The sequence below is a fragment of the Heterocephalus glaber genome, unplaced genomic scaffold (genome assembly GCF_053883595.1).
Source record: "Heterocephalus glaber isolate CG9 unplaced genomic scaffold, H.glaber_assembly_v1.0 deba00001479, whole genome shotgun sequence".
NCBI classification, from domain to species: domain Eukaryota; kingdom Metazoa; phylum Chordata; class Mammalia; order Rodentia; family Bathyergidae; genus Heterocephalus; species Heterocephalus glaber.
In genome coordinates, this window is record NW_028258316.1 from 14,313,638 (window position 1) to 14,339,828 (window position 26,191).

General features: G+C 36.8%; 1 protein-coding gene across 1 annotated transcript; it reads left to right on the plus strand.

The window, feature by feature from the left end:
* The first annotated feature begins 42 nt into the window (after positions 1-42).
* On the plus strand, positions 43-24,562 carry Psmd5 (proteasome 26S subunit, non-ATPase 5). Its single transcript, XM_004849469.3, has 10 exons — positions 43-259; positions 7,652-7,796; positions 8,660-8,773; positions 9,257-9,385; positions 11,123-11,232; positions 12,478-12,620; positions 17,906-18,097; positions 19,826-19,935; positions 20,329-20,469; positions 23,799-24,562. Exons 1-10 carry the CDS (start codon positions 87-89, stop codon positions 24,054-24,056), a joined length of 1,515 nt encoding a protein of 504 aa, XP_004849526.1. The 5' UTR covers positions 43-86; the 3' UTR covers positions 24,057-24,562.
* Positions 24,563-26,191: the final 1,629 nt, after the last annotated feature.

Sequence of the window (26,191 nt, forward strand, 5' to 3'; positions counted from 1 at the left end):
TGGAAGAGAGGCGCTTTCCCAAGATCTCGTGACACTTAGAGAAGTTTCCCGGGAACTTGCTGGGTGGGCGGAGAGGAGCTAGCAAGATGGCGGCACAGGCGCTGTCTCTGTTGAGGGAGGTTGCGCGGCTAGAAGCGCCGCTGGAAGAGCTCCGTGCGCTGCAGTCTGTGATACAGGCTGTACCGCTTAGCGAGCTTCGCGAGCAGGGGCCAGAGTTGCACCTCGGTCCCCTTTTCTGCCTGCTAAACGAGAACCATCGGTAAGAGAACCCCCAGGCTTGAGCAGGGTTGAAGGTATCACCAAGTATGATGACGAGGGTGGGTGGGAGTGAAGGAAATCATTTTCCTAATTTTCTGCCAGACAGAAATTTGGCGAAATGGCAGAGAAGGGAAGGACCCAGGGCTGAGATGAGATTCAAGGCCAGTCTCTGGAGTGACTTGGTCGCCTGGCCTCTGACTTGCCACGGAACAGGAATTGGAGAAAAAAAACAAGGTTGCCCAACTACAAAAACTGTTAGTTCTGGATTGTACTCATCCTCAAAAGTTTTAGTTTTGATTTAATATACATCAATAATGTTCGACTGAAACTGCTTTGTATTTGATAACTTGACCATTTAAAGGAGTTTTTAAATGTTTGTGATCCATAATTTAAAAGGGCCCTGTTCTGGCAATGTGGCAGGATCCATCAATATTTCAGATTTAACTCATCTTTTAATTCAGTCATTCCTCTTAGAGGAATTTGAGAATGCAGATATACTCGCGTAAAACGTTCTCTGTATACACCAATGTTCATAACAGATGGTGTGTGGCACCCAAAAAAAAGGCTCTATAATTATAAATGCATAATGTGACATTATTATGTAATACTATGCAACTATTTAAAATATTGAGATAGATGTTGATTTAGGAAGATCTCAACTATGTGTTGTTCTATAAAGAAAATCGGAAAGTTTATGATCCCATTAATGTAATTTAAAAAAAAAAATTACGTCGCTCTTCCCACCCCCTATCCCTAAGGTTTATGTAACTTGTTTTGGGGTTGGTTTTTTTTTTTTTTTTTTTTTTTTTTGATACCGAGGATCGAACTCAGGACCTTGGGCTTCTGAGACAAGCGTGGGCACCACTGAGGTAAATCCCCAGCCCTGGTTTGTGTAACTTGTATAGCATGGGAATATCTGCAGAGGCACTTTAGAATTGTTAATATGGAAAAGGAAATTAAAATTTTAGGACAGTAAGTTTTACTTTTTTGACTTAATACACATCAAAAACGTTCGATTAAAACTGCTTTGTATTTGATAATTTGACCATTTAAAAGAATTTTTAAGTGTTTGTGATCCATAATTTTTTTTTTTTTTGGTACTGGGGATCAAACTAGAAGCCTTGCACTTGGTGAGGCAGACGACAGAATCACTGAGCTAAATCTCCAGCCCGTTGATCCATAATTTAATAGTGACCTTTCTACTTGAAAAAATGTGCTACTAAATTAACACTGGATGATTTAAGACATCTTCCTTAGCTCTGACCTTTTAAGATTCCTCCCATTTTCATAAGTTTTTCCCCTCACTAAATCCATTAGTTAATCATTAGTCAGATCTACCTATGAAATATCTATTTGTTCTCACTTTAAGGTCTTATTCTCTCCCTTTTCCTGGGTCTATTGTAGTGTAGTAGTCATGAACCCTCATTACCTCTGAGTTTCCTTTCCTAACTAGTCCTTGCCACCCTGTAGCCACAGTGAACTTCTCATGTCCGTTGGCTTAAATCATTTCCATGGTTTCCCTTTCCTGTGGTGTGAAATCATGTCTTCTTATATATTACCATCCTACTTTTTAATCCTCATCCTCTCCCTTTACTCCACCTATTTCACCGACCGTGTGACACCAACATTCCTTAGTGCATGACTTGCATTTTCCTAATGGTATTCAGTTATCTCTCAATTACTCCAGTTCAGTGTGACTGTGCCTCAGGCCTCCTAATGGACATTATTGTTATTTCTTTTAAGGATACTTGATACAGTTGCCTTGTTATAGATCTGTTATATTTCTAGTTTTTAGTTCCTTAAAGGTAGGGACCATACTTTGTTCATCTCTGCATCCTTCCTAGCATACACCATGAAGTACTCTATATGCCTGATACAAGATGAGGCTGATAGAGTTTATCCAGGGCACCTAGTTTGACTCCTTCAGATTATAATCAGACTTTCAAAGGTCACACTATAAATTGGCAACAGAAATGCAACAGGAACTGAAGTGATAGGGAGTTTGAAAAGTTAGGTCTATGAGGAAGACCGTTTGCTAAATGGTGGAGTAATGTTTTATGAAAAAAAACTTAACAAAAATTTAAAGACACACCAACTCAGAACTGGATACATACTGTAGGAATAATTCTTCTCTGGATAGTATGCTGGCAGTTGCAGATATACTGCAATTATCCTGGCTAAACCACATAAGTTGCTATGTACTGTTTCAGGTTCTGACCTTGGGTATACAAATCTAGAATTCTTTTTCTTTTTTTAAAATTTTTACATATTGGTACATTTTAGGTATACAGTACATTTACATTTATCGTTGGGTGTTTGTACCTGAACATGATGTATCTTAGTTCTTATTTTTTCTCCCATTACCTGTGCACCTTTCACACCCTCCACCCTTCCCTATTTACACAGACTTTGATTCCTTTTTTTTTTTTTCTTTCTCATAATTTTTCCTTTCCCTTCTTCTTTTTCCCCTTCTGCCACCCTCAGACCCTTGGACCTTTTCCTATTTCAAATTATCAATTATAGAATTTTTTTTCTTTTTTCTTTTCTTTTTTTTTTTTTTTTTTGGTACCTGGGATTGAACTCAGGTCCTTCCGCTTGCAAGGCAGGTGGCAGAACCACCGAGCTAAATCCCCGGCCCTAGAATTTTTTTTCTTAATGCAGTGCTAGAGATCAAACCCAGGGCCTTGTGCAGATTAAGCAAACATTCTACCACTGAGCTACATTAAGTCTAGACTGGACAGTTTTTGTGAAGGAAATTAAGTTTTAAGATTACTGCTTTATAATGTGGAAATGAAACGACTGATTATAAATTGTAACTCTTTGTATTTTTGGTATGATCTGAAATTTGCACAACATGTTAACTTCTGCTTTTTTTTAAAAGCAGCTTTATTGAGGTATAATTCATATGCAATGAACTGCATATAATAAAATGTACAATTTGACAAGTTTTGAGATAAGTATATACTCATGCCGCTGTCACCACAAACGAGACAGTAAGTATATCTTTTGCTCCCAGAAGTTTGTTCTTGGCCCTTGGTAATCCCTCCCCACCTTAGCCAGGCAACCATTGATCTGCTTTCCATCAGTAGAGATAAGTTTTGTAAGACCAAGGGCCTTACCAAACGCTCCGAGGAGCTGACTGCAGCGAAGAACACCGGGGAAGGAACACACCAGACAAGTTGGAAAATAAAACAGACCTTTATTAGTCTGGCCAACGGCACTCCCAAAGCAAAATAGCTTAGAGAGGCAACTGGCTCAGAGTCCGAGGCTGTTCTTACAGGGGGTTGAGGGGGAAGTTAACATATAGAATTGAAGAAAAGGGACAAAGGTTAGTGGTTGACTGTCACGTATTGATGGTCAGCAGACATTTGCAGCTTGTTCTATAGATTGTGGTGTCCGGAACATCCGGGCAAACAAGGAGTTGAGTAGTTTACTTTGGGACTTTAGGTCTGTTACAGATTTTATCTAGTGTCGCAAAACTAACAAACATCTTTATCCATTAACTCACATTTAATCACAATGGGGCTGGAGAAAAGGAACAAAGGTTATGCAGTCCCACAGTTTGCTAGAGTTTCAGCTGGTGTATGGGGAGGGGTGTCATATACAGTCATACAGTATGTACTGTGTTTTGATACCTTTTATACAACATAATTTGAAATTTATGTGACATGAATAATTCATTCTTTTTTATTGGTGGGTAGTAAATAGTTCACTGTATGGATGTACCCAAATTTTTTATTCACTCCGCTATTAATGAACATTTGAGTTGTTTCACTTTGGGGATATAACAAATAACACTTCTAAGAATATTCATGTGCAAGTCTTTGCATAGACATAATGTTTCTTTACTCCTTGAGTAAATATCCAGGAATGGAATGATTGGGTACTATGGGAGGTGTGTGTTTAACTTTGTGAGAAACTGCCATACTTTTCTAAAGTGGTTATACCATTTTACATTCTCACCAACAGTACATGAGAGTGCATCATAGACCCAAATATAAAGCCCAAAGCTATGAAACTTCTAGAAGAGAATATAGGAAAAACTTTTTGTGACCTTGGGTTTAGTGGATTTCTTTGCTATGACACTAAAAGTATATTCTAAAATATACCAAAATTGATAAATTGAAATTCATCTAAATTGAACATTCTACTCTTCAAACATCACAGTTAAGAGAATGCAAAGACAAGTCATAAGGAAGAAAAATATTTACAAAGCTAAATCTGATAAAGGTCTTGGATTCAGAATGTATAAAGTACTCATGAAATTCAATAACAGGAAATGAAACTGTGAGACCTAACTAACTCCATTTTAAAATTTGACTCCATCTTGGAATAAGACAGTAAAGTGGCCTTGACATAAATTCCACTTCACTGGAGTCAACTATTCCCCTAGTCTCCTTTGTGCCCATAAAGTAATGATAAAATGTCCTTGCTCTGGGACAACAGATTAAAAAAAAGACACAGCTCCTAACTCAATCCTCTGTCTGCCCAGAAAACAGATGCTCCCGGGGCCATTATCGATAGAACATTCTGTCAATGTGCTGATTGTTCCTCTTTCCCATAAAATCTACATGTAGCCACCCCTCAACCCCCCTCCCGATGTACACCCCATACTTGCTAAATATCAACCAATCATGTAACTGCTAAATGGAAAATCCCCAAACCTTGCTGTAGCCACAATAAAAACCCTGCTGATTTGAAATTCGGGGCTCTCAATCCTGATCCGCTGCGTCGGTGATGGTTGAGTGCCCCTGCTCGAGCTTGAATAAACGACCCTCGTGTGTTTACATCGGAATCGGCTCCTTGGTGGTCTTTGGGGACTTCGCGATCTGGGCACAACAAAACTACCCAATTAAAAATTGGGCAAAAAACAGTGGTTCCAGTGCCTGCCTCGTGAGCTCAAGGTCCCAAGTTCGATCCCCAGTACCAAAAAAAAAAAAATTGGGCAAAAGATTTGAACAAGAAGTTATGCAAATAGCAAATAAGCACACGAAGAGCCCTATCATCATTAGGGAAATACAATCACAATGAGCTTTTACTAAGCATTAGAATGGCTAAAGTAAAAAAGTGATGAAGAGCTAAATAAAATGTACAGTATGTATTTACCTACAATGAGATATTGTAGCATTATACTAAGTGAAATAAAATACAAAAGGAGGGCCCAGGGATTTAGCTCAGTTGCGCCAGTGCCTGCCTCAAAAGTACAAGCTCCTGAGTTCAATCCCTGGTACCAAAAAAATTCAAAAGGAAACTTAGATGATCCCATTGAAGTGAGATATCTAGAATGCTCAAAATTTAGGGAGAAAGAATGGCAGTTGCTATGGTTGAGGGAGTATTTAGTGAGTCCAGTATTTCAGGTTGCAAAGATTTAAAAAAGTTATGGTGATGGGTAGTGGTGATGGTTGCATAACAATATGAATGCTCTTATTGTACATTTAAGAATTGTTAGAGTCAGCAATTTAGCTCAGTGGCTTCAATCCCTGGTACCAAAAAAATAAAAATAAAAGAATTGTTAAAATGGTGAGTTTTATGTTACATACCAGTTTTCTTCTTTTTTTTTTAGACAAGTTTTGCTATGTTGCCCAGGCTGCTCTTGAACTCCTGGAGTCAAGAGATCTTCCTGCTTCTCAGCCTTCCAAATGCTTGGTACCATAGGCACGCACTACCTTGCCCTGCTTTACTCAAATTTTTTTTAAAAACAAAGGAAATGAAACCTCATTCCCAGGAGCAGTCAGTCCTTGTTTCTCTTCCTTTGCCCTCCCCTGACCCCTAGTAGCCAGGAATCTACTTTGTATCTCTGTGGATTTGTCTGTTTTCTGAATGTTTTTAGCATCAAAAAGAAGCCTTTTGTGTCTGGCTTCTTAGCATGATTTCAAAGTTTGTTCCTAATAAAGCACATATGAGTACTTCCTTTTTTAAAAATGTATTTAGGATCTTTTTAAATTTTATTTTATTGCTATAAGCATTCATGAACAGGTTTCTGGGTAAACATGTTTTCAGTTATCTTGGGTATAAAACCATTCTCAATATAAGCACAGTGGAATCCCTAAAGGATGTTCTTTTTTAAGGCTTTTGATTTGTATTCCTTAATTACCATCTTAAAAAATTGTACCAGTTTAACTGTGTACTCCTATTTGCAGTATATTAGCTGATTTGTACTGTCTTGTAAGAGGCAAGGAAATTGTTCTTGAAATGGGTCTGTATCTATAATTAGTAAACATCAAATTCTGATAAATTTATCTCTTTAATAGCTATTGTATCTTTTCCCTCTTCTCCATCCCCACTGCTATTCTCCTAGTCACTCCTTTATTCCCCTCTGACATTATCTGCCTTTTCTTTCTCTAACTCTCCCTGCACAGTGATTTGGGGGGGGGGGGGGTGTTAGGAATCAGACCCAGGGCCTTGCACATGCTCTTATCTCTGAGCTGTATTCCCAGACAAAGTGATTTCTGTAAGTCATCTCATTGTGTAAGTTAAAGCCACTTCATGGCTTGCCATTGTGTTCCTGGAAGAATTCCAAAACGAAGTCTGACATAAAAGACCTCTCAGAATCTGGTTCTATGCATCTTCCCTGTTTCATTTCTTGCTGTTCATCTCAGTCTTTTGCCTTTTCCTCTGACCCTAATAGGGTAGTAGTTAGGTCTCTACTGACCTATCTCCACTGACCCATTCTGGCTCCACCCATACCACACTCCATGTGTGGTACTTTCCTTGAAAGTATCACTATGTCATATTCCTCTGTGCTTTTTCATGTGCTGCTATTCTGCCTGGAGCACCTTTCTTCTAGATCACACCTACTTTTTCTTAAAACTTAGTTCACTTGGGGCCGGGGAATTTAACTCTGGTTCCGCCACCTGCTTTGCAAGCGCAAGGACCTGAGTTTGATCCCCAGTACCCAAAATAAAATTTAGTTCAGTTGTTATCCCTCTGGGAAGCCTTCCCTATACCTTATGTTCTTTTTTAAGCTCTCCTACCTTCTAGCCCTAGCCTATAGTATTTACTGCATTATAGTTTCCTTCAGTTTTTCTGAATGAATCTTCTATTATTAGACTGAGCTCCTTATGATTGTAGAATATATTATCCTTTGTAGCCCCAACACAGATACTGCAGATAACAGGCACTTAGCAAATATTTAATGAGTAAGTAGAAGCCACTGTTTGTTTTTTGGTTTTTAGTTTTGGGGTTTTTTTGGTACCAGGGATTGAACTCAGGACCTTGTGCTTGCAAGGCAGGCGGCAGCACCACTGAGCTGAATCCCTAGCCCTAGAAGCCACTGTTTTGAAAAAGAGCCTTTATGGAGGAAATCCCTATTGAGCCAAGCTTCAGCCATTATTAGTTGTTGTTTCCAGTTTGGTAAGACATGAACTAATGAGATCAACGCTGTCTCCCTTAGAGAACAGACTACTTTGTGTGTATCCATTCTGGGGAGATTGCTTCAAGCTGTGGAGCCAGTTCACGTGGCCAGGAACCTCAGGGTTGACCTACAGAAGGGATTGACTCACCCTGATGATTCTGTAAAAATCCTCACTCTGTCCCAGGTATGAAATTTTACTGACACATGTAAGAAGGAGTCGACATTGACCAGCTGTTCTGGGTCAAGCTCTGTGCTGGCTGTCAATCTCTTTTCCTAGGGGATATTTAGTCTGTTTTGTTGAATGCGCGCCTACCTATAACCTGGGAAATACAAACTAAAGTAAAAAGTCCCCCTAAGTACCATTTCGATCATGCACTCATCAAATACTGACTGAATTCCTTTGACATGCCAGGCTTTGTGTCATATGCTGTTGGAGTTACTGAGACAAATCTGGGTTTTATTTAAGTAGCTCCTAAGGAAAAAGATTGCCAAATGTTCTAACTGCTACCCTGCCTAGAGTGGTCTTGTAGCACCATGAACTAAATGCTACTGTAAAGGTCAGTAAGCCAACAAATTAAGGCAGTAATTCTCATCCCAATAACCAAAACATCCTACTTTTTGAGTGAAGAGCTGCTACTAAGGAGGACCTTACTGAAATGTTAGGAACTAAGCAATTAGTTTACCAGTAGATACTCTTAATGGTTTTCCTTTTGTTAACTAAAGTGTTCACTCAATAAAAGTCCAGGAGTTTTCAATTTATTCATTGACCGTGTATGTGTCAGATATTGTAATAGGTCCTTTGCCCACTTAGTCTCATTCTTGCTCACTGACTTAGCTCCATTCTTAACCCTTTTATTTCTTTCCATTTAAAGGTGTGACTATACCATAAGTTTTAATAAATTTGAGTTGTGAATTTTTAGTGACCTGTCTTACAGCTGTAATCACTGACTTTTAAGATATACACTGAAGAATGTGGCCATCATTTATTCACATGTTGTTCTACCTTGGAACAGTGTTTCTGATTGCTTTTTTTCTTTTTTCTTTCAGGTTGGAAGAATTGTTGAAAATTCTGATGCTGTTACTGAGATTCTAAATAATGCTGAACTACTAAAACAAATTGTTTATTGCATTGGTGGGGAGAATCTATCTGTAGCTAAAGCGGTGAGTTTTCTAGAACCTTCAACTCAATATGTAGAGATATTAGTGTCCTAAAGTCAAAAAGGCCTTCTAAGGGCCAGGGACTTAGCTCAGTGGCACCATGCCTTCCTGGCAAGCACAAAGTCCTGAGTTCAATTCCCAGTACAAAAAAAAAAACCTAAAAAAGGCCTTCTAAATTGAGAGGTAAAGGTTTAGAATGGATGATATGTAGATTGAATTTGTAATTTTAAGTAGGTGCTATCAAATAAATAAATGATTATCAGATAACTAGTAGTGAACCCCTCGTGTTTTCTAGGATACCAATATCTACATTATCAGGTTTACATTGGGTTACTTGATCTTTACCAGTTGTAATAACAGTAGCTAAATTGTAATGAATGCTCATTGGGCAAGTGCATTTTATGTACTAGTTTTCACATCAATTTTAAGTAGGTAAAAAATGTTATGCATTTATAACTTCAAACATTTTTTTTCTTTCCTTATAAGGCTATCAAATCCCTGTCAAGAATATCACTAACACAAGCTGGACTGGAAGCTTTATTTGAAAGCAATCTTCTGGATGATTTGAAAAATGTAATGAAAACAAATGATGTTGTTCGATATAGAGTGTATGAGGTACGCCTGAAAGCATACTTTCTGATCCTTAGAAAGCAGGATGTAGTAAACTTACAATGGAAAGCAAGATGGCTGAGTATGCACTTCTTGAGTGTATAGGCCCTATTCACAGAGCTGGGAATGTAGGGATATGTTCCTACCTTGGTGTGTGGGGCAGTCATAGAAAAAATATTTATAAGGAGGTAACATTGAAACCAGACTGAAAAGATTAGTACTAATAGTAGTAAGAAAAAAAATGACTCTTTATTTCCACCAGCTTTGTACTGACCACTATGCTAAAATTCCTACACATATTATTCTAATAGTAAACTTTGTATGTTATTAGTAACCCCAAGAGTTACTGATCCAAGGGCATACCCTTAATTGCCTGCATATTCAGAGTGGAACCCTGTGCAGTCTTAAGTCTTCCTTCAGAACAGTTTCTTACTTTTTATATCACACTACCCTGATTTTCCTTCTGTTTCTTCCCTGTGGTTCATTATCCTCTATAGAGCATTTGTTGGACTTCATGAAGGGAAAGTACCAACACCTGCTCTCACCATACTCTACTCATTCTTGGGCACTTTTGTTTTTCTTCAGCACTGGGGAGTAAACCCAGGGGTCTTTGCACTGAGCCATATTCCCAGCCCTTTATTTTTTATTTTTTATTTTGAGGAAAGGTCTTACCAAGTCACCAAGTTGCCCAGATTCAAACTTCTGATCCTTTTGCCAGAGAGCTGTATTACAGTTACATACCACCACTACCAGCTCCTGGGTACTTTCATTGTTATGATTTCATTTTCCACTCTTATGATGATGACTCTCAAATGTAAACTTCTAACCCAGACCTTGCTTTTGAAGAGGGACCTTCGTGTCCAACTGTGTACTCATCCTAATGGACCTATTCCAGGCCCCCTACATCCCTAAACTGAGTTTCTGATCTCACCTCATTCCCTTGTACAAAACAGTGGTGACAAACTGTCCCTGTCTCAGAGTCCACATGGTTGTTAGACTTTGGGCTCATTCTGTCCGGGGACTTGTCCTTTCACACATATCCATTCAGTCATCATGTTGGGTCAGTTTTACCTAACCCCAGGCATTTCTTTGCATTGGCATAGCCACTGCGACCCTAGAGTAACCTACCAGTGTCCAGGCTGGTCTCCCCTTTTTTTGTCATCCATAGTGTATTTTACATGCAGTGATAATGGTCTTTTTTCCCAAACATTACTTTTTAAGTTGACGAGTAAAATTGTATGTGTTTTTAATAACGTGGTGTTTTAAAGTATATTTTTTAATGATCTTTTAAAAATTCATATCTGATTGTCACTTCTCTATTCAAACCCTCCAGTGTCTTGTATCTGTCAATAAGCCCTCAGCCTTTATTGTTGAATGAAGAAGTGACTGACAGATGCATGAATTAATTTTTTTCTTTTTGTGGAGCTAGGGATTGAACCCAGGGCCTTGCACTTTCTAAGCAAGTGCTCAATCCATGAGCTACATTTACTGAATGAATAGTTTTTATTATCTATTTCTTCTGATTCAGGCTTTTATACCCTGATTGATGGTTTCTTGGGAGGGGGCAGAGTGCAGGTATGCCCAGAGATAATGGAATATTTTGATGCCACAATAATTCCTTACGTGTTCATTGAAGTTTTCCTAGAGACAATGGATTTTTTAAAATTCATTTAACTTTAAATGAGATTTAACAGGTTTTAATCTGTTTTGATCTTTTTTGCTTTTTCTGTTCTTTTCTTCCAGCTAGTTGTAGAGATTTCTTCGGTGTCACCAGAATCTTTACGCTACTGTACCACAAGTGGATTAGTGACCCAGCTCCTGAGAGAGCTGACTGGTGAGGATGTGCTGGTCAGGTGTGTTGAATGAGAGAGTTACTAAAGTGAAATGTCCTCTTCTGGAGAATCAGGAATCAACCTTGAGACCTACCATGCTAAGGACATAGGTCCTCAAATGAATGTTAATTCCAATATCTTCTAACTCCCTAGTCCCCAAATCCTCTTTAATATCCTCCCTATTCCCCAGATCCTCTTTAATAAATGTTTGCTTATTGATATTCCCCAGTTTACTAATAACGTCCTTTCTATTGAGCACTTAGCTTGCTTCAAGAATTTTGCTGTTATAGCATTAGAGTTAATGTCAAAAAGTTTGAGTCTTTGTGTGTATAAGTTTTTATTGTGATTTTGGTTTGTTGTTTGTTTTTGATTTTTTGAAACCGGGTCTTGCTGTGTAGTCCAGAGTGGCCTTATACTCACTAGGTAGCCCAGGCTGACCTCCAGCTCACAGCAATCCTGCCTCAGCCTCCCCAGTCCTGGGATAATAGGCATGTGGCACCACACCCGGTTTTATCATGATTTTCTCATTATCTTGTGTTTGCTACTGAACTTGTTAGTCCATATGTATAAATCAGTCATTAGTTACATTGTTCCAAAGCGTTTATTTTAGTGTAATAAGGGCTTGGGGGGAAAAAACTGCAAACAATTAGTAAATAAATCTTAGTATCCACTTTAAAAATACTATTATTTGGAGCACTTTGATTATGATTAGATATTAGATGATTCCAAAGAATTGTTAATTTATTAATATATGGTAATGGAAGTATAACTGTAAGAAAATATTTGTTCCTTCACAGATTCATACTGAAGTATGCAGGGGGAAATAATAAGATGACTAGGATTTCTTTAAGACAGTTCAGCAAAAAATGAAACAAAAAATTAAGTACAGCAAAATCTTGACAACTGTAAAAGCAGGGTTATGGGTGCATGGTAGCTTACTTTACTGTCTTTACTTTTGTGTGTTTTATATTTCAAAATAAAAACTAAAAAATTATCTTAGGAAATAGTTGTGTTATAGTAGAAACAATAGTGGGCTTTAAGTCATAATATCAAGATTTAAGTTGAAGCTGTATGTGGTATAAAAATGTGATTCCACATAAGTCACTGCAACATTGTATGTCTTGTGTCCTCATTGGAAAAGTAGAGCTAAGAGTATGGACCTTTCAAATTTGGTGGGAAGAATTAAATAAGGTAACTTACATGAAAGCTGTTTTTAAAACATGGTATTCATATGCAAAATCTCCTTGTTTTTGTTCGTTCATTTAGAGCCACCTGTATAGAGATGGTGACTTCACTGGCATATACCCCGCATGGACGACAGTTCCTTGCTCAAGAAGGAGTAATTGACCAAATTTCTAATATAATTGTCGGGGCAGATTCAGACCCTTTCTTTAGCTTCTATTTGCCAGGTGAGAGACATTGATGCCTGTGGCAGTGATAGTGCATGTTTTGCTTCCAGAGTTAAATCAGTTAGGGGAGGATCTCCTTAGAGCTGATTCCTATTAGAAGATACCCATACCCACCAAATTCAGTTGCACGTTAAAAGGACCAGTAATCAGGGCTGGGGATTTAGCTCAGTGGTTTCGCCGCCTGCTGCACAAGCACAAGGACCCGAGATGGATCCCCGGTACCAAAAAAAAAGGACCAGTAATCATAAGCAAGATTTATCCCAGAGATGGAAGAACAATTCAACATATTACAAATCAGTATATGTAATATACCACTGAATGAAAAACAAAACCATATGATTATGTCAATTGATGCAGAAAAGATGTGTCAAAATTGAACACCCTTTTGTGATAAACTACCAATAAATTTGGTATAGAGGATTGTATCTCAACACAGTAAAAGCTAACATCATACTTAACAGTGAAAGGTGAAAATTTTCCTCTTAACATCAGGAAGCAAATCTTTTTACCACTTCTATTTAATACAATATTGGAAATTCTAGCCAGGGCAGTTAGGTAAGAGAAAGAAATAAAAGATGTCTGTATCTGAAAAGAAGACATTAAATTGCTCCTCTTTGCAGATGAAGTGGTCTTATATAGAGAATGTCCTTCAGCCTCCACCAAAAAACTTTGAAGCTAACAAATGAACTGAGAAATTTTGTATTATATAACAGCAACATTAAAAACTCAGTAGCAGGGCTGGGGATTTAGCTCAGTGGTGCCACCGCCTGCCTCGAAAGCTCAGGGTCCTGAGTTCAATCCCCGGTACCCGCCCCCCCAAAAAATCAGTGGCATTTCTATATACCAGTAATGAAAAAGAAAACAATATCTATACTACTATACCTGAAGCAGTTTACAAATTGAATGCAATTTGTCAAAATTCCAATGACATTTTTTACTGAAAGAAAAGAAAAAAAATCCTAAAATGTATGTGTAAACCAAAATACCCAAAGCCAAAGCAAGACTGAGTGAAAAGAACAAAGTGGAGACATCATACCTGATTTTAAAATTATACTGCAAAGCTATATTAATCAAAGAGCATGGTACTATCATGAAAAGAGACACAAAGACCAGTGAGATGGAATAGAGAGTCAAGAAATAAATTCATGGCCAGTGGTTTATTGCCAAGTGATATATCAACAAAGTGGCCAAGAACACATAATGGGGAAAAGATAGCCTTGTTAAGAATATTGAGACAATTGGATGTCCACATGCAGAAGAATGAAATTAGATCCTTTGTACCATATACAAAAATCAACTCAAAATGGACTAGAGTCTTAGCCCTGAAACTACTAGAAGAAAGCATAAAAGAAAAGCTCAATAACATTTATCTGGGCCAAGATTTTTTAGATTTGACCCTCAAAAGTATATGCAACAAAAGTTAAAATAAACCAATGAGATTCTGTCAAACTAAAAATCTTGTGCAAAGCCAAAGAAAGTATCAGCAGAGCGAAGAAGTAACTAGTTGCAAACTACATATCTAGTAAAGGGTGAGTGTCCAAAATATATAAAGAACACAAGTCAGTAGCAAGAAAACAACTCAATTAAAAAATGAGCAGATGATCTGAATAGACATTTCTCAAAAGACTAAAAATTACCTGACAGGTACAGTATATGAAAAAATGCTGAACATCACTAATCAGGGAAAGTAAAAACCACAATGAGAAATTACCTGAGACCTTTCAGAATGGCTTATATCACAAAAGACAAATGATAACAAGTATTGAAAATTGTGTGGAGCAGAGGAAAGCTTTGCCCACTGTTGCTGGGAATATAAATTAGTATAGCCAAGCAGGTGCCACGGCACATGCCTGTAATCCCAGCTTCTTGGGATGCTGAGGCTGGAGAATCATGAGTTTGAACCTAGCCTAGGCAACATAACAAGATCCAAGATCAGAAAACAAAAAAGCCTGGTATAATGGCACATGTCTGTAATCCTAGCACTTGGGAGGCTGAGGCAGGAGATTTGCAAGTCCAAGGCCAGCCTGGGTTACATAATGAGACCTTTCTCAAAAAAAAAAAAAAATTATGTAAGTATTATGGGAAAAAGTGGAAGTTCCTCACAAAATTAAAATTAGAACTAGAATCTGGCCGTCCCATTACAGGGTATGATAAAAAAGATATGAAATCAGTATGTCAGAGATATTTATCTGTTAGTTGAAGCATCATTCAACTAATTAATGGGTAAATAGGCAAATAAAATACAGATTATATCCACAGTGGAATACTGTTTAGCCTTAGAAAGATCCCATCATTTAAAATAACATGGATAAACCTAGAGAACATTATGCCAAGTGAAATGAGCAAGTTGCACGTGATCTTATATACATAGTCTAAAAATTTGAACTCATGAAAGTAGAGATTAGAATAGTGATTACAGGAGCTCCTAGGACAGAGTTGGGTAGATGTTGGTTAAAAGATACAAAATTTGTTAGGAGGAGTAAGTATAACATTGACTAAGGTTAATAATACATCATGTCCCTAAAACTTGCTTAAGAGTAGCCATCTCACAATGTATACATGTTTCAAAACATATATAATAAATATATAAATTCCTACTTGTCAATTCAAAAAGTTAAACTGAGTCTGGTGCAGACATCTGTAATCTCAGCTACTCAGGAGACTGAGGCAAGAGAATTGCAATTCAAAGTCAGCTTGGGCAATTTAGCAAGACCCTTATCTCAAAATATAATATTGTACAGTGTTTCAGTACCTGGGTTGTTGGACTCAATTCATTCCAAATTCATGTTCAAGCACTGAGAAGTTTGAGAACTGAACATATTTTTCCTATAAGAAATAATGGGAGGGATCCCATTGCGAACAGCCGTTGAAAAGATCATAAGACTGCAGTTTATCCGGAAGAAAGGAATAGAGCTAATTAATCAAGAAGATGCCTCCTCTTTTTTTTTTTTTTTTTTTTTTTTTAAACATGCCTCCTCTTGATAATGATATACTGAACTATTGCAGTTTACTGATCTGCAGCAGACTTGCGGAAATTATTGACCGTAGTAATAGAGAATTCCTTACCCACCTGGCCTTAGTTGTAAAGCAGGTGTTGTGTGACCACATGGAAGAGATCAAGGCCCATTTAAAGGAAGCACAGAAGGGTCGGTTACAACGTAAAATTTCTCGAGTAAATGGACAATAAGAGATTCTCACAGAATGCAGAGGAAAAGGCCAAAGGAATTAAGATGAAGAAAAGAGAAAAAGAGAGATGTAGAGGTCTTGTCCAGGATTGTATCTGCATGTAATAGGAAAACCTGAAAGAGAGGACAAAGCAAATGAAGCTGAAACAATCATTATGGAACTAATTAAAGAAAATTATTCCAGAGTTGAAGAACAAAGTACACCTGAAAGTGAAGAAGGCTCATGGGGTACCTTTAAAATGTAATGAGAAAAAGTAACACCTAGGCATATCCTTGTGATTTTTAAATGTCAAGCATAAAGACGAAACTTTGCAAATATTCATAGAAAGCAGTTAAATATAAAGGGGCAAAAGTCAGACTGACCTCAGATTTTTCTCTTACAATTTTAAATACCAGAAGACAATGGAACAACATAGAGTTATAAGGGAAAATAATTTTGAACTAAGAATATACCCTTCCAAATTAGTATTTGTGTATGAAGCCAACTGGAAGACATTCGCAGATACTAAAGGGTTAAGAAAGTATATTGACAACCTTCTCTGAAAATTTTGCCTTTTTACTGCAACCAACAGAAAAATTAAATAGATCAGGGAGATAGTTGTATGGAAGATTTAATGACTAAAACTAGTTAAGAATATGAAGTCTAAAATTGTTACATATAGGGTAGTAAACCTAAATGATAAATGGATTTGTAAGCTGGATCTAAAATTTTCAGTTTATGTAGTTTTAAACTGTCAAAATGCATACCAAATAGTGTCAATAAATACTGTTTTATTAAAAAAAAAGAATGGAAAAACCAAATAATTGGTTCTGAGGCCCAAAAATTACACTTACAAATTGATTTTTCCAGGACTTTAACAAATTTCAAAGTGGTTTCTTTCTTTAACACTCACAGTCCTCACATTCTCAGAGTTTTCCTCTTAGCTTTACTGCCGTTATCACTAACTTTCTTTGGAGTCAAGGTTATATTTTTTGCAAATAAAGTGCAAAAATAAAGCAGTGACAAGTGTTTTAGCACACTAACACAATCACAATATGTCTGGGCAAGAGTGGTACTTAGAATGAAGCGTTGACCCTGTGTGTCCCCAGTGAGACAAGACACTGCCTCTCAGCCCATATAAGTGTTTTCAAGTCAGATTTTCTGTTTGACTATTAAGCAAAGTTATGAATACCAAGCAGAATTTTTGAAACTTTGCTGTTTGAGCAGTGGAAAGTTCGAGCTTGGAGCTATTTGACAACCAAGGTATCATTGTATAAAGGGCTCAGGGTGTAGCTCTTTGGTAAAATGTTTGTTTAGCATTTGTGAGGGCCTAGGTTCCAATCTCAGTACCACCAAAAAAAATTTTTAAGTTAGCGAAGGATAGCCACAGACTCTTAATGATACGGAGTCTACTGCCCTTCAAGCCACACACTTGACAGTTTTTAAACAGATACCTGCCTATTTAAAAATTCTTCCCAGCCAGATGTGGTGGCACATGCCTGTAATCCCACCACTCGGTAGGCTGAGGCAGGTGGATCAGTGTAAGTTCAAGGCCATCCTGAACTACATAGCAAGACCCTGTCTCAAAAAAAAAAAAAGAAAAGAAAAAATTCTTTCCAATAATGACTCCAAAGGCTAAGGCAGGAGGACTGGAAGTTCAAAGCCAGCCTGGTCTACACTACAAGTTCAAGCCTGAACTATATAGCAATACCTATCTTTATAAAAATAATAATAATGTGGGCCGGGGAGTTAGCTCAGTGGTTCAGGCGCCTACCTCGCAAGTGCAAGGTCCTGAGTTTGATCCCCGGTACCAAAAAATAATAATAATAATGATGATGATTTCAAGCTTGTTTTCCTGTAATTTATGTCCTCTAATCTTTATTCTCCCTCTTGCTCATAACAATACTTTGGTATTTGGACTACCTCCATTGACATCCTGTGGTTTCTGTTTTCTCAGACCACACATTACCAGTCCTTCAGATCTCCTTATGCTCTCTGTTTTCCACGCAACACAGTACTGTAGTCTTTTCCTCTTTCTGACCTGTATTTTATAACTGTTCCTATGAGAACATAGGGCCCATAATTTGTGCTCTTACTCCTCTTTTAAAATATATTTTTAGGATTTGTGAAGTTTTTTGGAAACCTGGCTGTCATGGATAGTCCTCAGCAGATCTGTGAGCGTTATCCTGTCTTTGTGGAAAAGGTGTTTGAAATGACTGAAAGTCAAGATCCCACCATGATTGGTGTCGCTGTAGACACAATTGGAATCCTGGGATCCAGTGTTGAAGGAAAGCAGGTTTTACATAAAATAGGTTGGTATGACTTGTCTGGGCTTTCTTTAGGTGTGTCTTTATGTATGTATGTATGTATGTATGTACCGGGGATCGAACTCAGGACCTTGCGCTTGCAAGGCAGAACCACTGAGCTAAATCCCCAGTCCACATGTGTCTTAATTTTTGACAAAGGTGCTGTACTTGAGTTCATTTGTTGGAGGGGTGACTACCTTGTAGAAACTAGTTTTGCAGGTAGTATAGTCTATCTGTGACTGAATTCATCTCTAAAGTTCCCATTATGCTACTGAAAACTTTTTTTACTTCTCACTGTTTAGGGTTCTACCAACCAGTTAGGACCAAACACCATTTCTCCCCTACATCTTTCTTAAATAGTAGTCATGATACAAAAACCCTGTCATGTTCCAGTTCTAAGGCTAACTTTAGCTTTTTTCTAGGCCCCATTTGTTTATACAAAGGGCATAACAACTACTTCAAGGTTGTGTATATTTAATGAAAACTTTTCTATTATGTCAGAAAGGAAAAATTTGTTAATAAGATTTTATGTTAAGAAAGATACTTCTATGGCACATCTATGATTGAATAGCACAACGAATTCTACACAAAAAATACACAGCACTATTATGAAGAACCTTGTGAAGTAATGTTGAAAATTAAATATGCCACTGTGTTTTAGAGCTAATATCCCTATTATATGTACCTTTCTAAGTGCTTTTATCTATGACTTATAATCCTTTTATAGTCCTGGAAAGAGCATACCATTGTCATTCTCATTTTACAGATAAGGTAGCTGAAACTCAGAGAAGTTAAGAAAATTTTCTAAGACCATACAGACTGGCCCAGCTGCTACTCAAATCCAGGTCCTTCGATTCCAATGCTATACACTTTGCCTTGTGTATGCTGCACTACACATAATTGTGTTGTAGGTCTGTCAGTTGGTCTCTGACTACATGCTTATTTTTATGTTTAACTTTCTAGGAGTCATACTATAGGCAAGTGTACTTTTTAAAATTTCACTTTTCACTTTACATCTATTAGGATGTTATTTAAATTTTCAAAAACTTAAAATGACAAGTGTTAATATGTGCAGAAATTATAATCCTGTTTTTCAGTGGAAATATGAGATGATGCAATCACTTTGGAAAATAATATGGAACTTCCACAAAAAAGTAAACATATGATCCAGCAATTAGACTTGTAGGTATATACTCAGAAGTATTGAAAGCAAGAATTTGAGCAGATGTTTGTACACCCATGTTCATACCAGTGTTATTATAGTCACCTAGTGAAAGCAGCCCATGGTTTATCAACATATAAATGAATAAACAAAATGTGGTGTATACATACAAAGGAATCTTACGTAGCTGTAAAAATAGAAGATTGTGATACATGCTACAGCATAAAGTTTGAAAACTTTGTGGCAAGTGAAATCAACTAGAAACAGGAGACAGATACTGTACTGTATGAGTCCACTTAGATAAGGTACATAGACTAGTTAAATTCATAGAAGCAGAAAGTGGGGTAGTAATTACCAGAGTATGAGGGTAGGGAGGAATGGGAATTATTGTTTAATGGGTACATAGTTTCGGTTTGCATTATTGAGAAAGTTCTGAAAATAGTGATGATGATTGTACAACAGAATGAATGTACCTAATGGCACTCAACTGTAGGCTTAAAATGATAAATTTAACGTTATGAATATTTTACCACATCACATACAAAAAAAAATCTCATTGTTATCCTTTAAAGGAACTCGCTTTGAACGCTTGCTCATGAGAATAGGACATCAAGCAAAGAATACCTCTACAGAACTAAAAATTAGATGCTTAGATGCAATTTCATCTCTTCTGTACTTACCAGTAAGTAGATTGGAAAATTAATGACACTGGGATATATTTGGAAGTATAAATCTGATCTGTATGAGTCAGTGAATTCTAGTTGGCAATATAAATGTTGACTAGGTAAAGGCCATCTTTTTCACTTTTATTAAAAGAAAACTTTTGTGTGACTAGTGACATTTTTAAGTTAAAGAGAAATAGAATGTTAGAACTGAAGAGACCCTAATGATTATTTAACCCCAACCAACAAAAGCTAGAAAAAGTCTGGTCTGGGTGTAAGGAGAACCCTTCCAGACTTAGCTCATTTGGCAAATTAAAGTCTGAGTACCCTTTAAATCCAGGTTTTCTGACTTAAATAAGTACATTTCTCCAGATGTTAACTCTGTCATGATATTTTCCTTTTCTGTCCTGTAGCCTGAGCAGCAGACTGATGACCTTCTGAGGATGACAGAATCCTGGTTTTCCTCTTTATCTTGGGACCCACTGGAGCTCTTCCGGGGCATCAGTAATCAGCCCTTCCCTGAACTACACTGTGCTGCCTTAAAAGTGTTTACGGTAGGTAATCTATTTGCCTTCCTTAGTCCTCTGGGGACTTCCAATAAGCCAGTACATACCTGTGTTTCTCACCTCTGCTGTTTTAGAGCAGTGAGAGAGACAGATGTGTAAACAGATTGCTTCATAAAAGGTACTAGGTCCAGTTTGAAGTCTGAACCGGGTGCTGTAGGTCCAAATTCCTTCTGTGTCATCTCAATTCACCCAGTCCTTGTCGTCGTCTTTAGCCTTTTTCCTGCTGTTTCCCTTCTGCCACTAAATTCTTTAGTGATGCTAGCCCTCTTGTTTCATGTCTCTGGACTTTTGTTGTATTCTTTGTATCCAACACTTTCCCTTTATTTTTCTCATTATTAATCCTTTACTTATTCATTAAGAACCAGATATCTCTTCAGTATGCTTTGCCCAAACCAACAAGGTTGAGTTAACACATTCATAACTGGGCCATAATTCTATGTCTTGCTGCCAAGCGGCTCTGATTTGAATTCAGTCATCTGCCAGCTTGAACCACTGGTGATACATGCCTGACTATCTGAAAAAGTGGGTGCTGCGTGCCACAGAAAAGCCAAACACGTTGTGACATTTTGCACTCTCTGCATAAATCAGCTGCCTTTGTGCATAAAATGTGTTAAATTCATGAATATAAATTTATTTTTTATGAAATAAATTTGTTGTAATAACTTTTATTTGGTATGAATAGTATTAATGTTTATTTGGGGGCAGTAATTCCAGTTCAAGCAACTAACTATATTTGCTCCATTTATAGACTTTTTATTTTATTAGTAAAACTGATGCAAGTGGTTAGATCCATTTGTACCACCAGTGGTACAAGCTGCCCAATGGAACAGTTGTACATGTACCACCGGTAGTTCAAGCCAGCAGGAATGTGTTAAACAATGCTGATGTTTATACACCTCGTTTATTCATCCATTCAGCAAATATTTGTTGTTTCTTTTTTGGGTTTTTTGGCTAGATATAAGGGATATAGCAGTGAACAAAATATGTAAGACTTTCCTTTCCTGAAGTTACCTGTCTGTTATGGGAGCCAGGCAATAAATATAATTGTAATATTACTTATATAATTATAGCTACAATAAGACTTATACCTCTGTATAGAGTCCACCAAAAAAAAAAATGTTTGCGGACTTCAGGAAAAGAAAAACTTGTATAATTATTTTAATACTAAATTTATTGAGACATCATGAGATTAATACAAGTTACCTTTGACCTCTGTAATTACCAGAAGTGCTGAAAGTGGTGTCCATTAGCGTGCAGCCATGTATTAATTAGTATGGTGAACTGCTGCTTGGTTAACTTTGGTCATTGAGATTGCTGCGCATGCATTTCCAATTTCTTCTCTTAAGGGCCGGCAGTGTAGTGGGTTTTCGGGAATACACAACATCTTCTAGGGTGTTCCATACAAGGGTTAACACCATCTGTTGAAAAAAATTATAGTGTTTTTCTTTTCTTGAAGTGTGTATACATTTTTTTGGCAGAAAAAAAAATATTTACTGTAGTATGTTGAAAATGTTTAGTAATTGATCTCTTCCTCTATTAAGCAGAGTTTGTGAAGAATAGGAACCATATCTGATTTATGTTTGTAGCCCCAGCCCTTACCATGATGCCTGGGCTCCTCAAAATGTAGTAATCACCTTAGTAATCTTATAATGAGATTCAGGCAGCATACTACATCTAGACTGGGAGGGAAAAAGAGAGGGAAGGCTTCCTGAGGACATGATATATGGTGACAGATATTCCTATCATCTTCAAGAACATCTACTTTTTTTTCTTAATGTGTATTAGTACATAGACTGCTTCACCTTTGTGGTCATTGGATAAGACGGCCATTCTGGCTCCTGGCTTGGTATCTCTTTATTAATTGAATTTTTTTTTTTGGTACCGGGGATTGAACTCAAAACCTTGTGCTTGCGAGGCAGGCGGCAGAACCACTGAGCTAAATCCCCGGCCCCTATTAATTGAATTTTTATTCTTCTACTTTATACTCTGCTTAGTTGATCACAGTTGTAGGCATAATTTTTGATTTACTGGTTGTGGTGGCTGTTTTTATTTCAGCACCCTGAAATAGTTAATTTTAGGGGTCTCATGGAAATGTAGATTCTGAATCAATAGTTCTGAGATGGAGCTTGAGATCTTGAATTTCTAACAAGATCCAGGTAAGCCTGATGGTGAGCTGTAGAAACATTGAGAGGAAGAAAGTAGGCTATAAACTTATTACTTGTACTTCATTAAAATGTAATGTTGAAACTTGAGTGTGAAGGTGCATGCCTGTAATTCTAGCACTTGCAAGGCTGAGGCAGGAGGATCTCCACTAGTTGGAGGCCAGCCTAGGCTGCATAGTGAATTCAAAACCAACCTGAACTACCTAGGAAGACCCTGTCTTAAAAAAATAAATAAAAATTTTTAAATGTAATAGTGAAATTTTAATCAGTATAAAAGTTGTTTATTCGTCATTTTAAAATTGAAAAAAACTGAGTAGAATTTTTTAAAATCACATAAAGTTGTGTTTGTTGCATATTTTAGTATTTATTTCTTTTGAATGGAAATACTGTAAAACAGAGTCAGACCTTGCTACCCCTGCCCAATCTTATTTCCTTTCCTTCCTCCTTGGATACAGTCACTGCCACAAATTCAGGATTTGTAGGGCCGTATATGATTTTATATTTCTACCATATGGTATATGTATAAAGGAAACACAGTACATATTCTTAAATTTTATAAATGTTACGCTACTCATATTCTATCACTTGCTTTATTTTCCCTAAGATAAATCTGCTTTAAGAGGCATTTAGAGGGCTGGGGATTTAGCTCAGTGGTTCGATCCCTGGTACCAAAAACAAAACATACAAAAAAGAGGCAATTAAAAAGTTTACATTTCATTGAATAGCAACAATGTATCATTCTCCTGTAAATGAAGATTTAGATAGCATATGTAACATGATATTATACTGAACCTTCTCAAAAGTATTATCTTGTGTATATGTATAAGAGTATCTTCAGCATGTTCATTTCTTTTCTGGTTTTTGCTTTCACTTTTCTACTGTTGTGATCATGTCTGTGATTAACTGGATCTTCTTTTTAGTGTAACAGATTTACCCACATAATTACCTATTTGTAAATAGTCTTACTATTTATTTTTTTATTGCTATAGACCATAATTTACTTTACCATTCCTTCAATACTGGACATTTATTTTGTAACTTTCACACTACAATTACCATCTTTGTTTAGGATTGTTTTTTAAAATGTGTTTCTCAGGAGAGATTTTAATTTCTGAAGCCCCAGAGGAATTATTTTTTTTCTGCTTTCTATTTTAGGCCATTGCAGACCAACCTTGGGCTCAGAAACTTATGTTTAACAGTCCAGGCTTTGTAGAATATGTGATGGACCGGTCTGTAGAGCATGACAAAGCTTCAAAGGATGCCAAATATGAACTGGTGAAAGCACTTGCCAATTCCAAGACAATTGCAGAAATCTTTGGGAACCCAAATTATTTAAGGCTTAGAACTTACCTGCGTGAAGGTCCATACTATGTGAAACCTGTTGCCACAACAGCAGTAGAAGGAGCTGATTGATTTCTTCTAGAGTCCAATATAGAGGACCATGTTTTGACCAAACACTTCTCCAAAGACATTTGCCTCCAGCTGTATTTTATAAAACAGAGACACCCCTCCCCCAGAATACCATGGAGTATCTAATGTAACTTTATCTTCAGCATTGTCACTTTTCTGTATTGAAAGGCAAAGTAGAACCAGGAGTTTGGACTACATTAAGAGGAACCAAACATGATCATAAAAGAACAAGTGTTTTTTGGATTCTTGTGGCTGCCTTAATCTTGCAAGAAGATGGAAGTTTTGTTCTAAGAAAATTTTCTTGGATGTACTCATGGTCTTATTTTAAAATCTGTTTCATATATAATGAAACCAAATTATTTTGGAATTCTTTCTCATTTTCTTTCTTTTTGATGTTTTTCATCTTCTCATTCTACTTACATTTAAAGTCTTAGATGTATTTGAAAAATAAGTAGTTTGGAATCTTAAAATTATGTTCTGTATATGAAGAATAAATACTTTTAATAAGATCTTGATTTTTTTGGTTGTTTTGTTGTTGTTATTACTATTGTGTCTTTGAAAAGTAGACATAAAACAAATCTCTAAGAAATGTTTGTGGTCATGAATCAAATTAAGCCGATTTGTTTATTTTAAATTTAATTTAATTGTGTTTTTTATGAGCAGTGCACAGGGTTTCACTGTGTAGTTAAGTAGTTAAAGCTGGCCTTGAACTACTTGTGGCAGTCCTTCTGCGTCAACCTGCCAAGTGCTGGGATTATGGGCAAGTGCCACCATGCCCAGCCTCTCCTCCTTTTAAAAAGAAAAAAACTGTTGTGATGTTGTCCTTTCAATGCTTTTTGCTGTTTATCAATGAACTTTACCTTGTTGTAGGGGAGGGAGACTGATAACACTAACAGGAAAGGCTCCAAAACTCTTGTTTTATTGTATTGCTGGGTCATTCTTAAGGGTCTTGCTATTGATTTTTCAGATCCATAAAGTCAATCATGAGTAATCAGAGAGGAATAATGACTCCTAATAGGCAAAATCAGAATAAAAGGGATATAAACAAGCATGTCATCTTATTAATTTACAAAGGTTTAGGTTCCTTTGCATTGACAAAAACTTCCCACCTGTTTCCAGTGCAATTTGCACATCAAATCACCTGTCCCAAAGCACGTTGTCAGAGTGACAGCTTCAGAATTAAAGATGTGTTTCTTTTAGGCCATCATGAAGTTGATAAATCATCCCTTCTCAGAAAATGGTTCTTAAATGACTGGAATCCTCTAGTCTGCAGATTAATAATCTCTCCTTTATCATCTCTAATACTTCTGAGTCTCTTTTTCCATGTTTCTATTTTGACCATTTCTCTACTGTTACTTTCACTAATTAGGCTATAGCCAGATTTTTCCTGCCCAGATATACTCTCTTTAAAATGATGCTTTAGTCTCATCTATAATGTTAATTTTTTATTGTAGTAAAATATATATAATAAATGTATGTACATAACAGTAAATTTACCATCTTAGCATTTTTAAGTGTACAGTTTAATATTAAATACTATATGTGTAAAATGTGCAACCATCACTACCATCTCTCCAGAATCATTTTTATGTTATAAAACTAAAACTCCATACCCATTCAACAGCTTCCCACTCCCTAGTTCCCCCAGCACCTGAAGCTGCCATTCATGATAATGATTTAATTCATTAAAAAAAAAAGATACAAGAGACTACAGGTAGAATATTAATGAAATTGAGGAAATAAGTCAGGATCTGATGGAGAAATTCAAATCTATATTCAAAGTGTGATTTAAAAGGGGAAATGTTAAAAGTTTTTTAAAAATGTATTACAGTAAAATGTATTAATGTTGCCATTAATCCCCCTCATTTTCAATGCATTTGTCTCATCGCTCTTGTCACTTTCTGAAGCAGTTCTGGAAGTCCTCTTTTGCCAGTGCCTGTTCTGTTGTGGCTGCTTCAATGTCCTGAATCGATTCAAAGCCTTTACTTTTTATGGTCACTTTGACTTTGAGGAAGAGCCAGAAGTCACATGCTGCCAGATCTTGTGAATAAGGTGGATGAGGACACACCATGAGGTTTTTATTTGACAGAAATTGCTGTAAGCATTTTGTATGAATTCAGGACATTGAGGCAGCCACA

Bases quoted from the DNA above. Each gene is read 5' to 3' on its own strand.
- Psmd5 (XM_004849469.3), top strand. From the start codon at position 87: ATGGCGGCACAGGCGCTGTCTCTGTTGAGGGAGGTTGCGCGGCTAGAA. The intron at 7,797-8,659 runs GTATGAAATTTT...TTTTTCTTTCAG, and splicing joins AAATCCTCACTCTGTCCCAG to GTTGGAAGAATTGTTGAAAA. The intron at 18,098-19,825 runs GTTGGTATGACT...TATCCTTTAAAG, and splicing joins GCAGGTTTTACATAAAATAG to GAACTCGCTTTGAACGCTTG.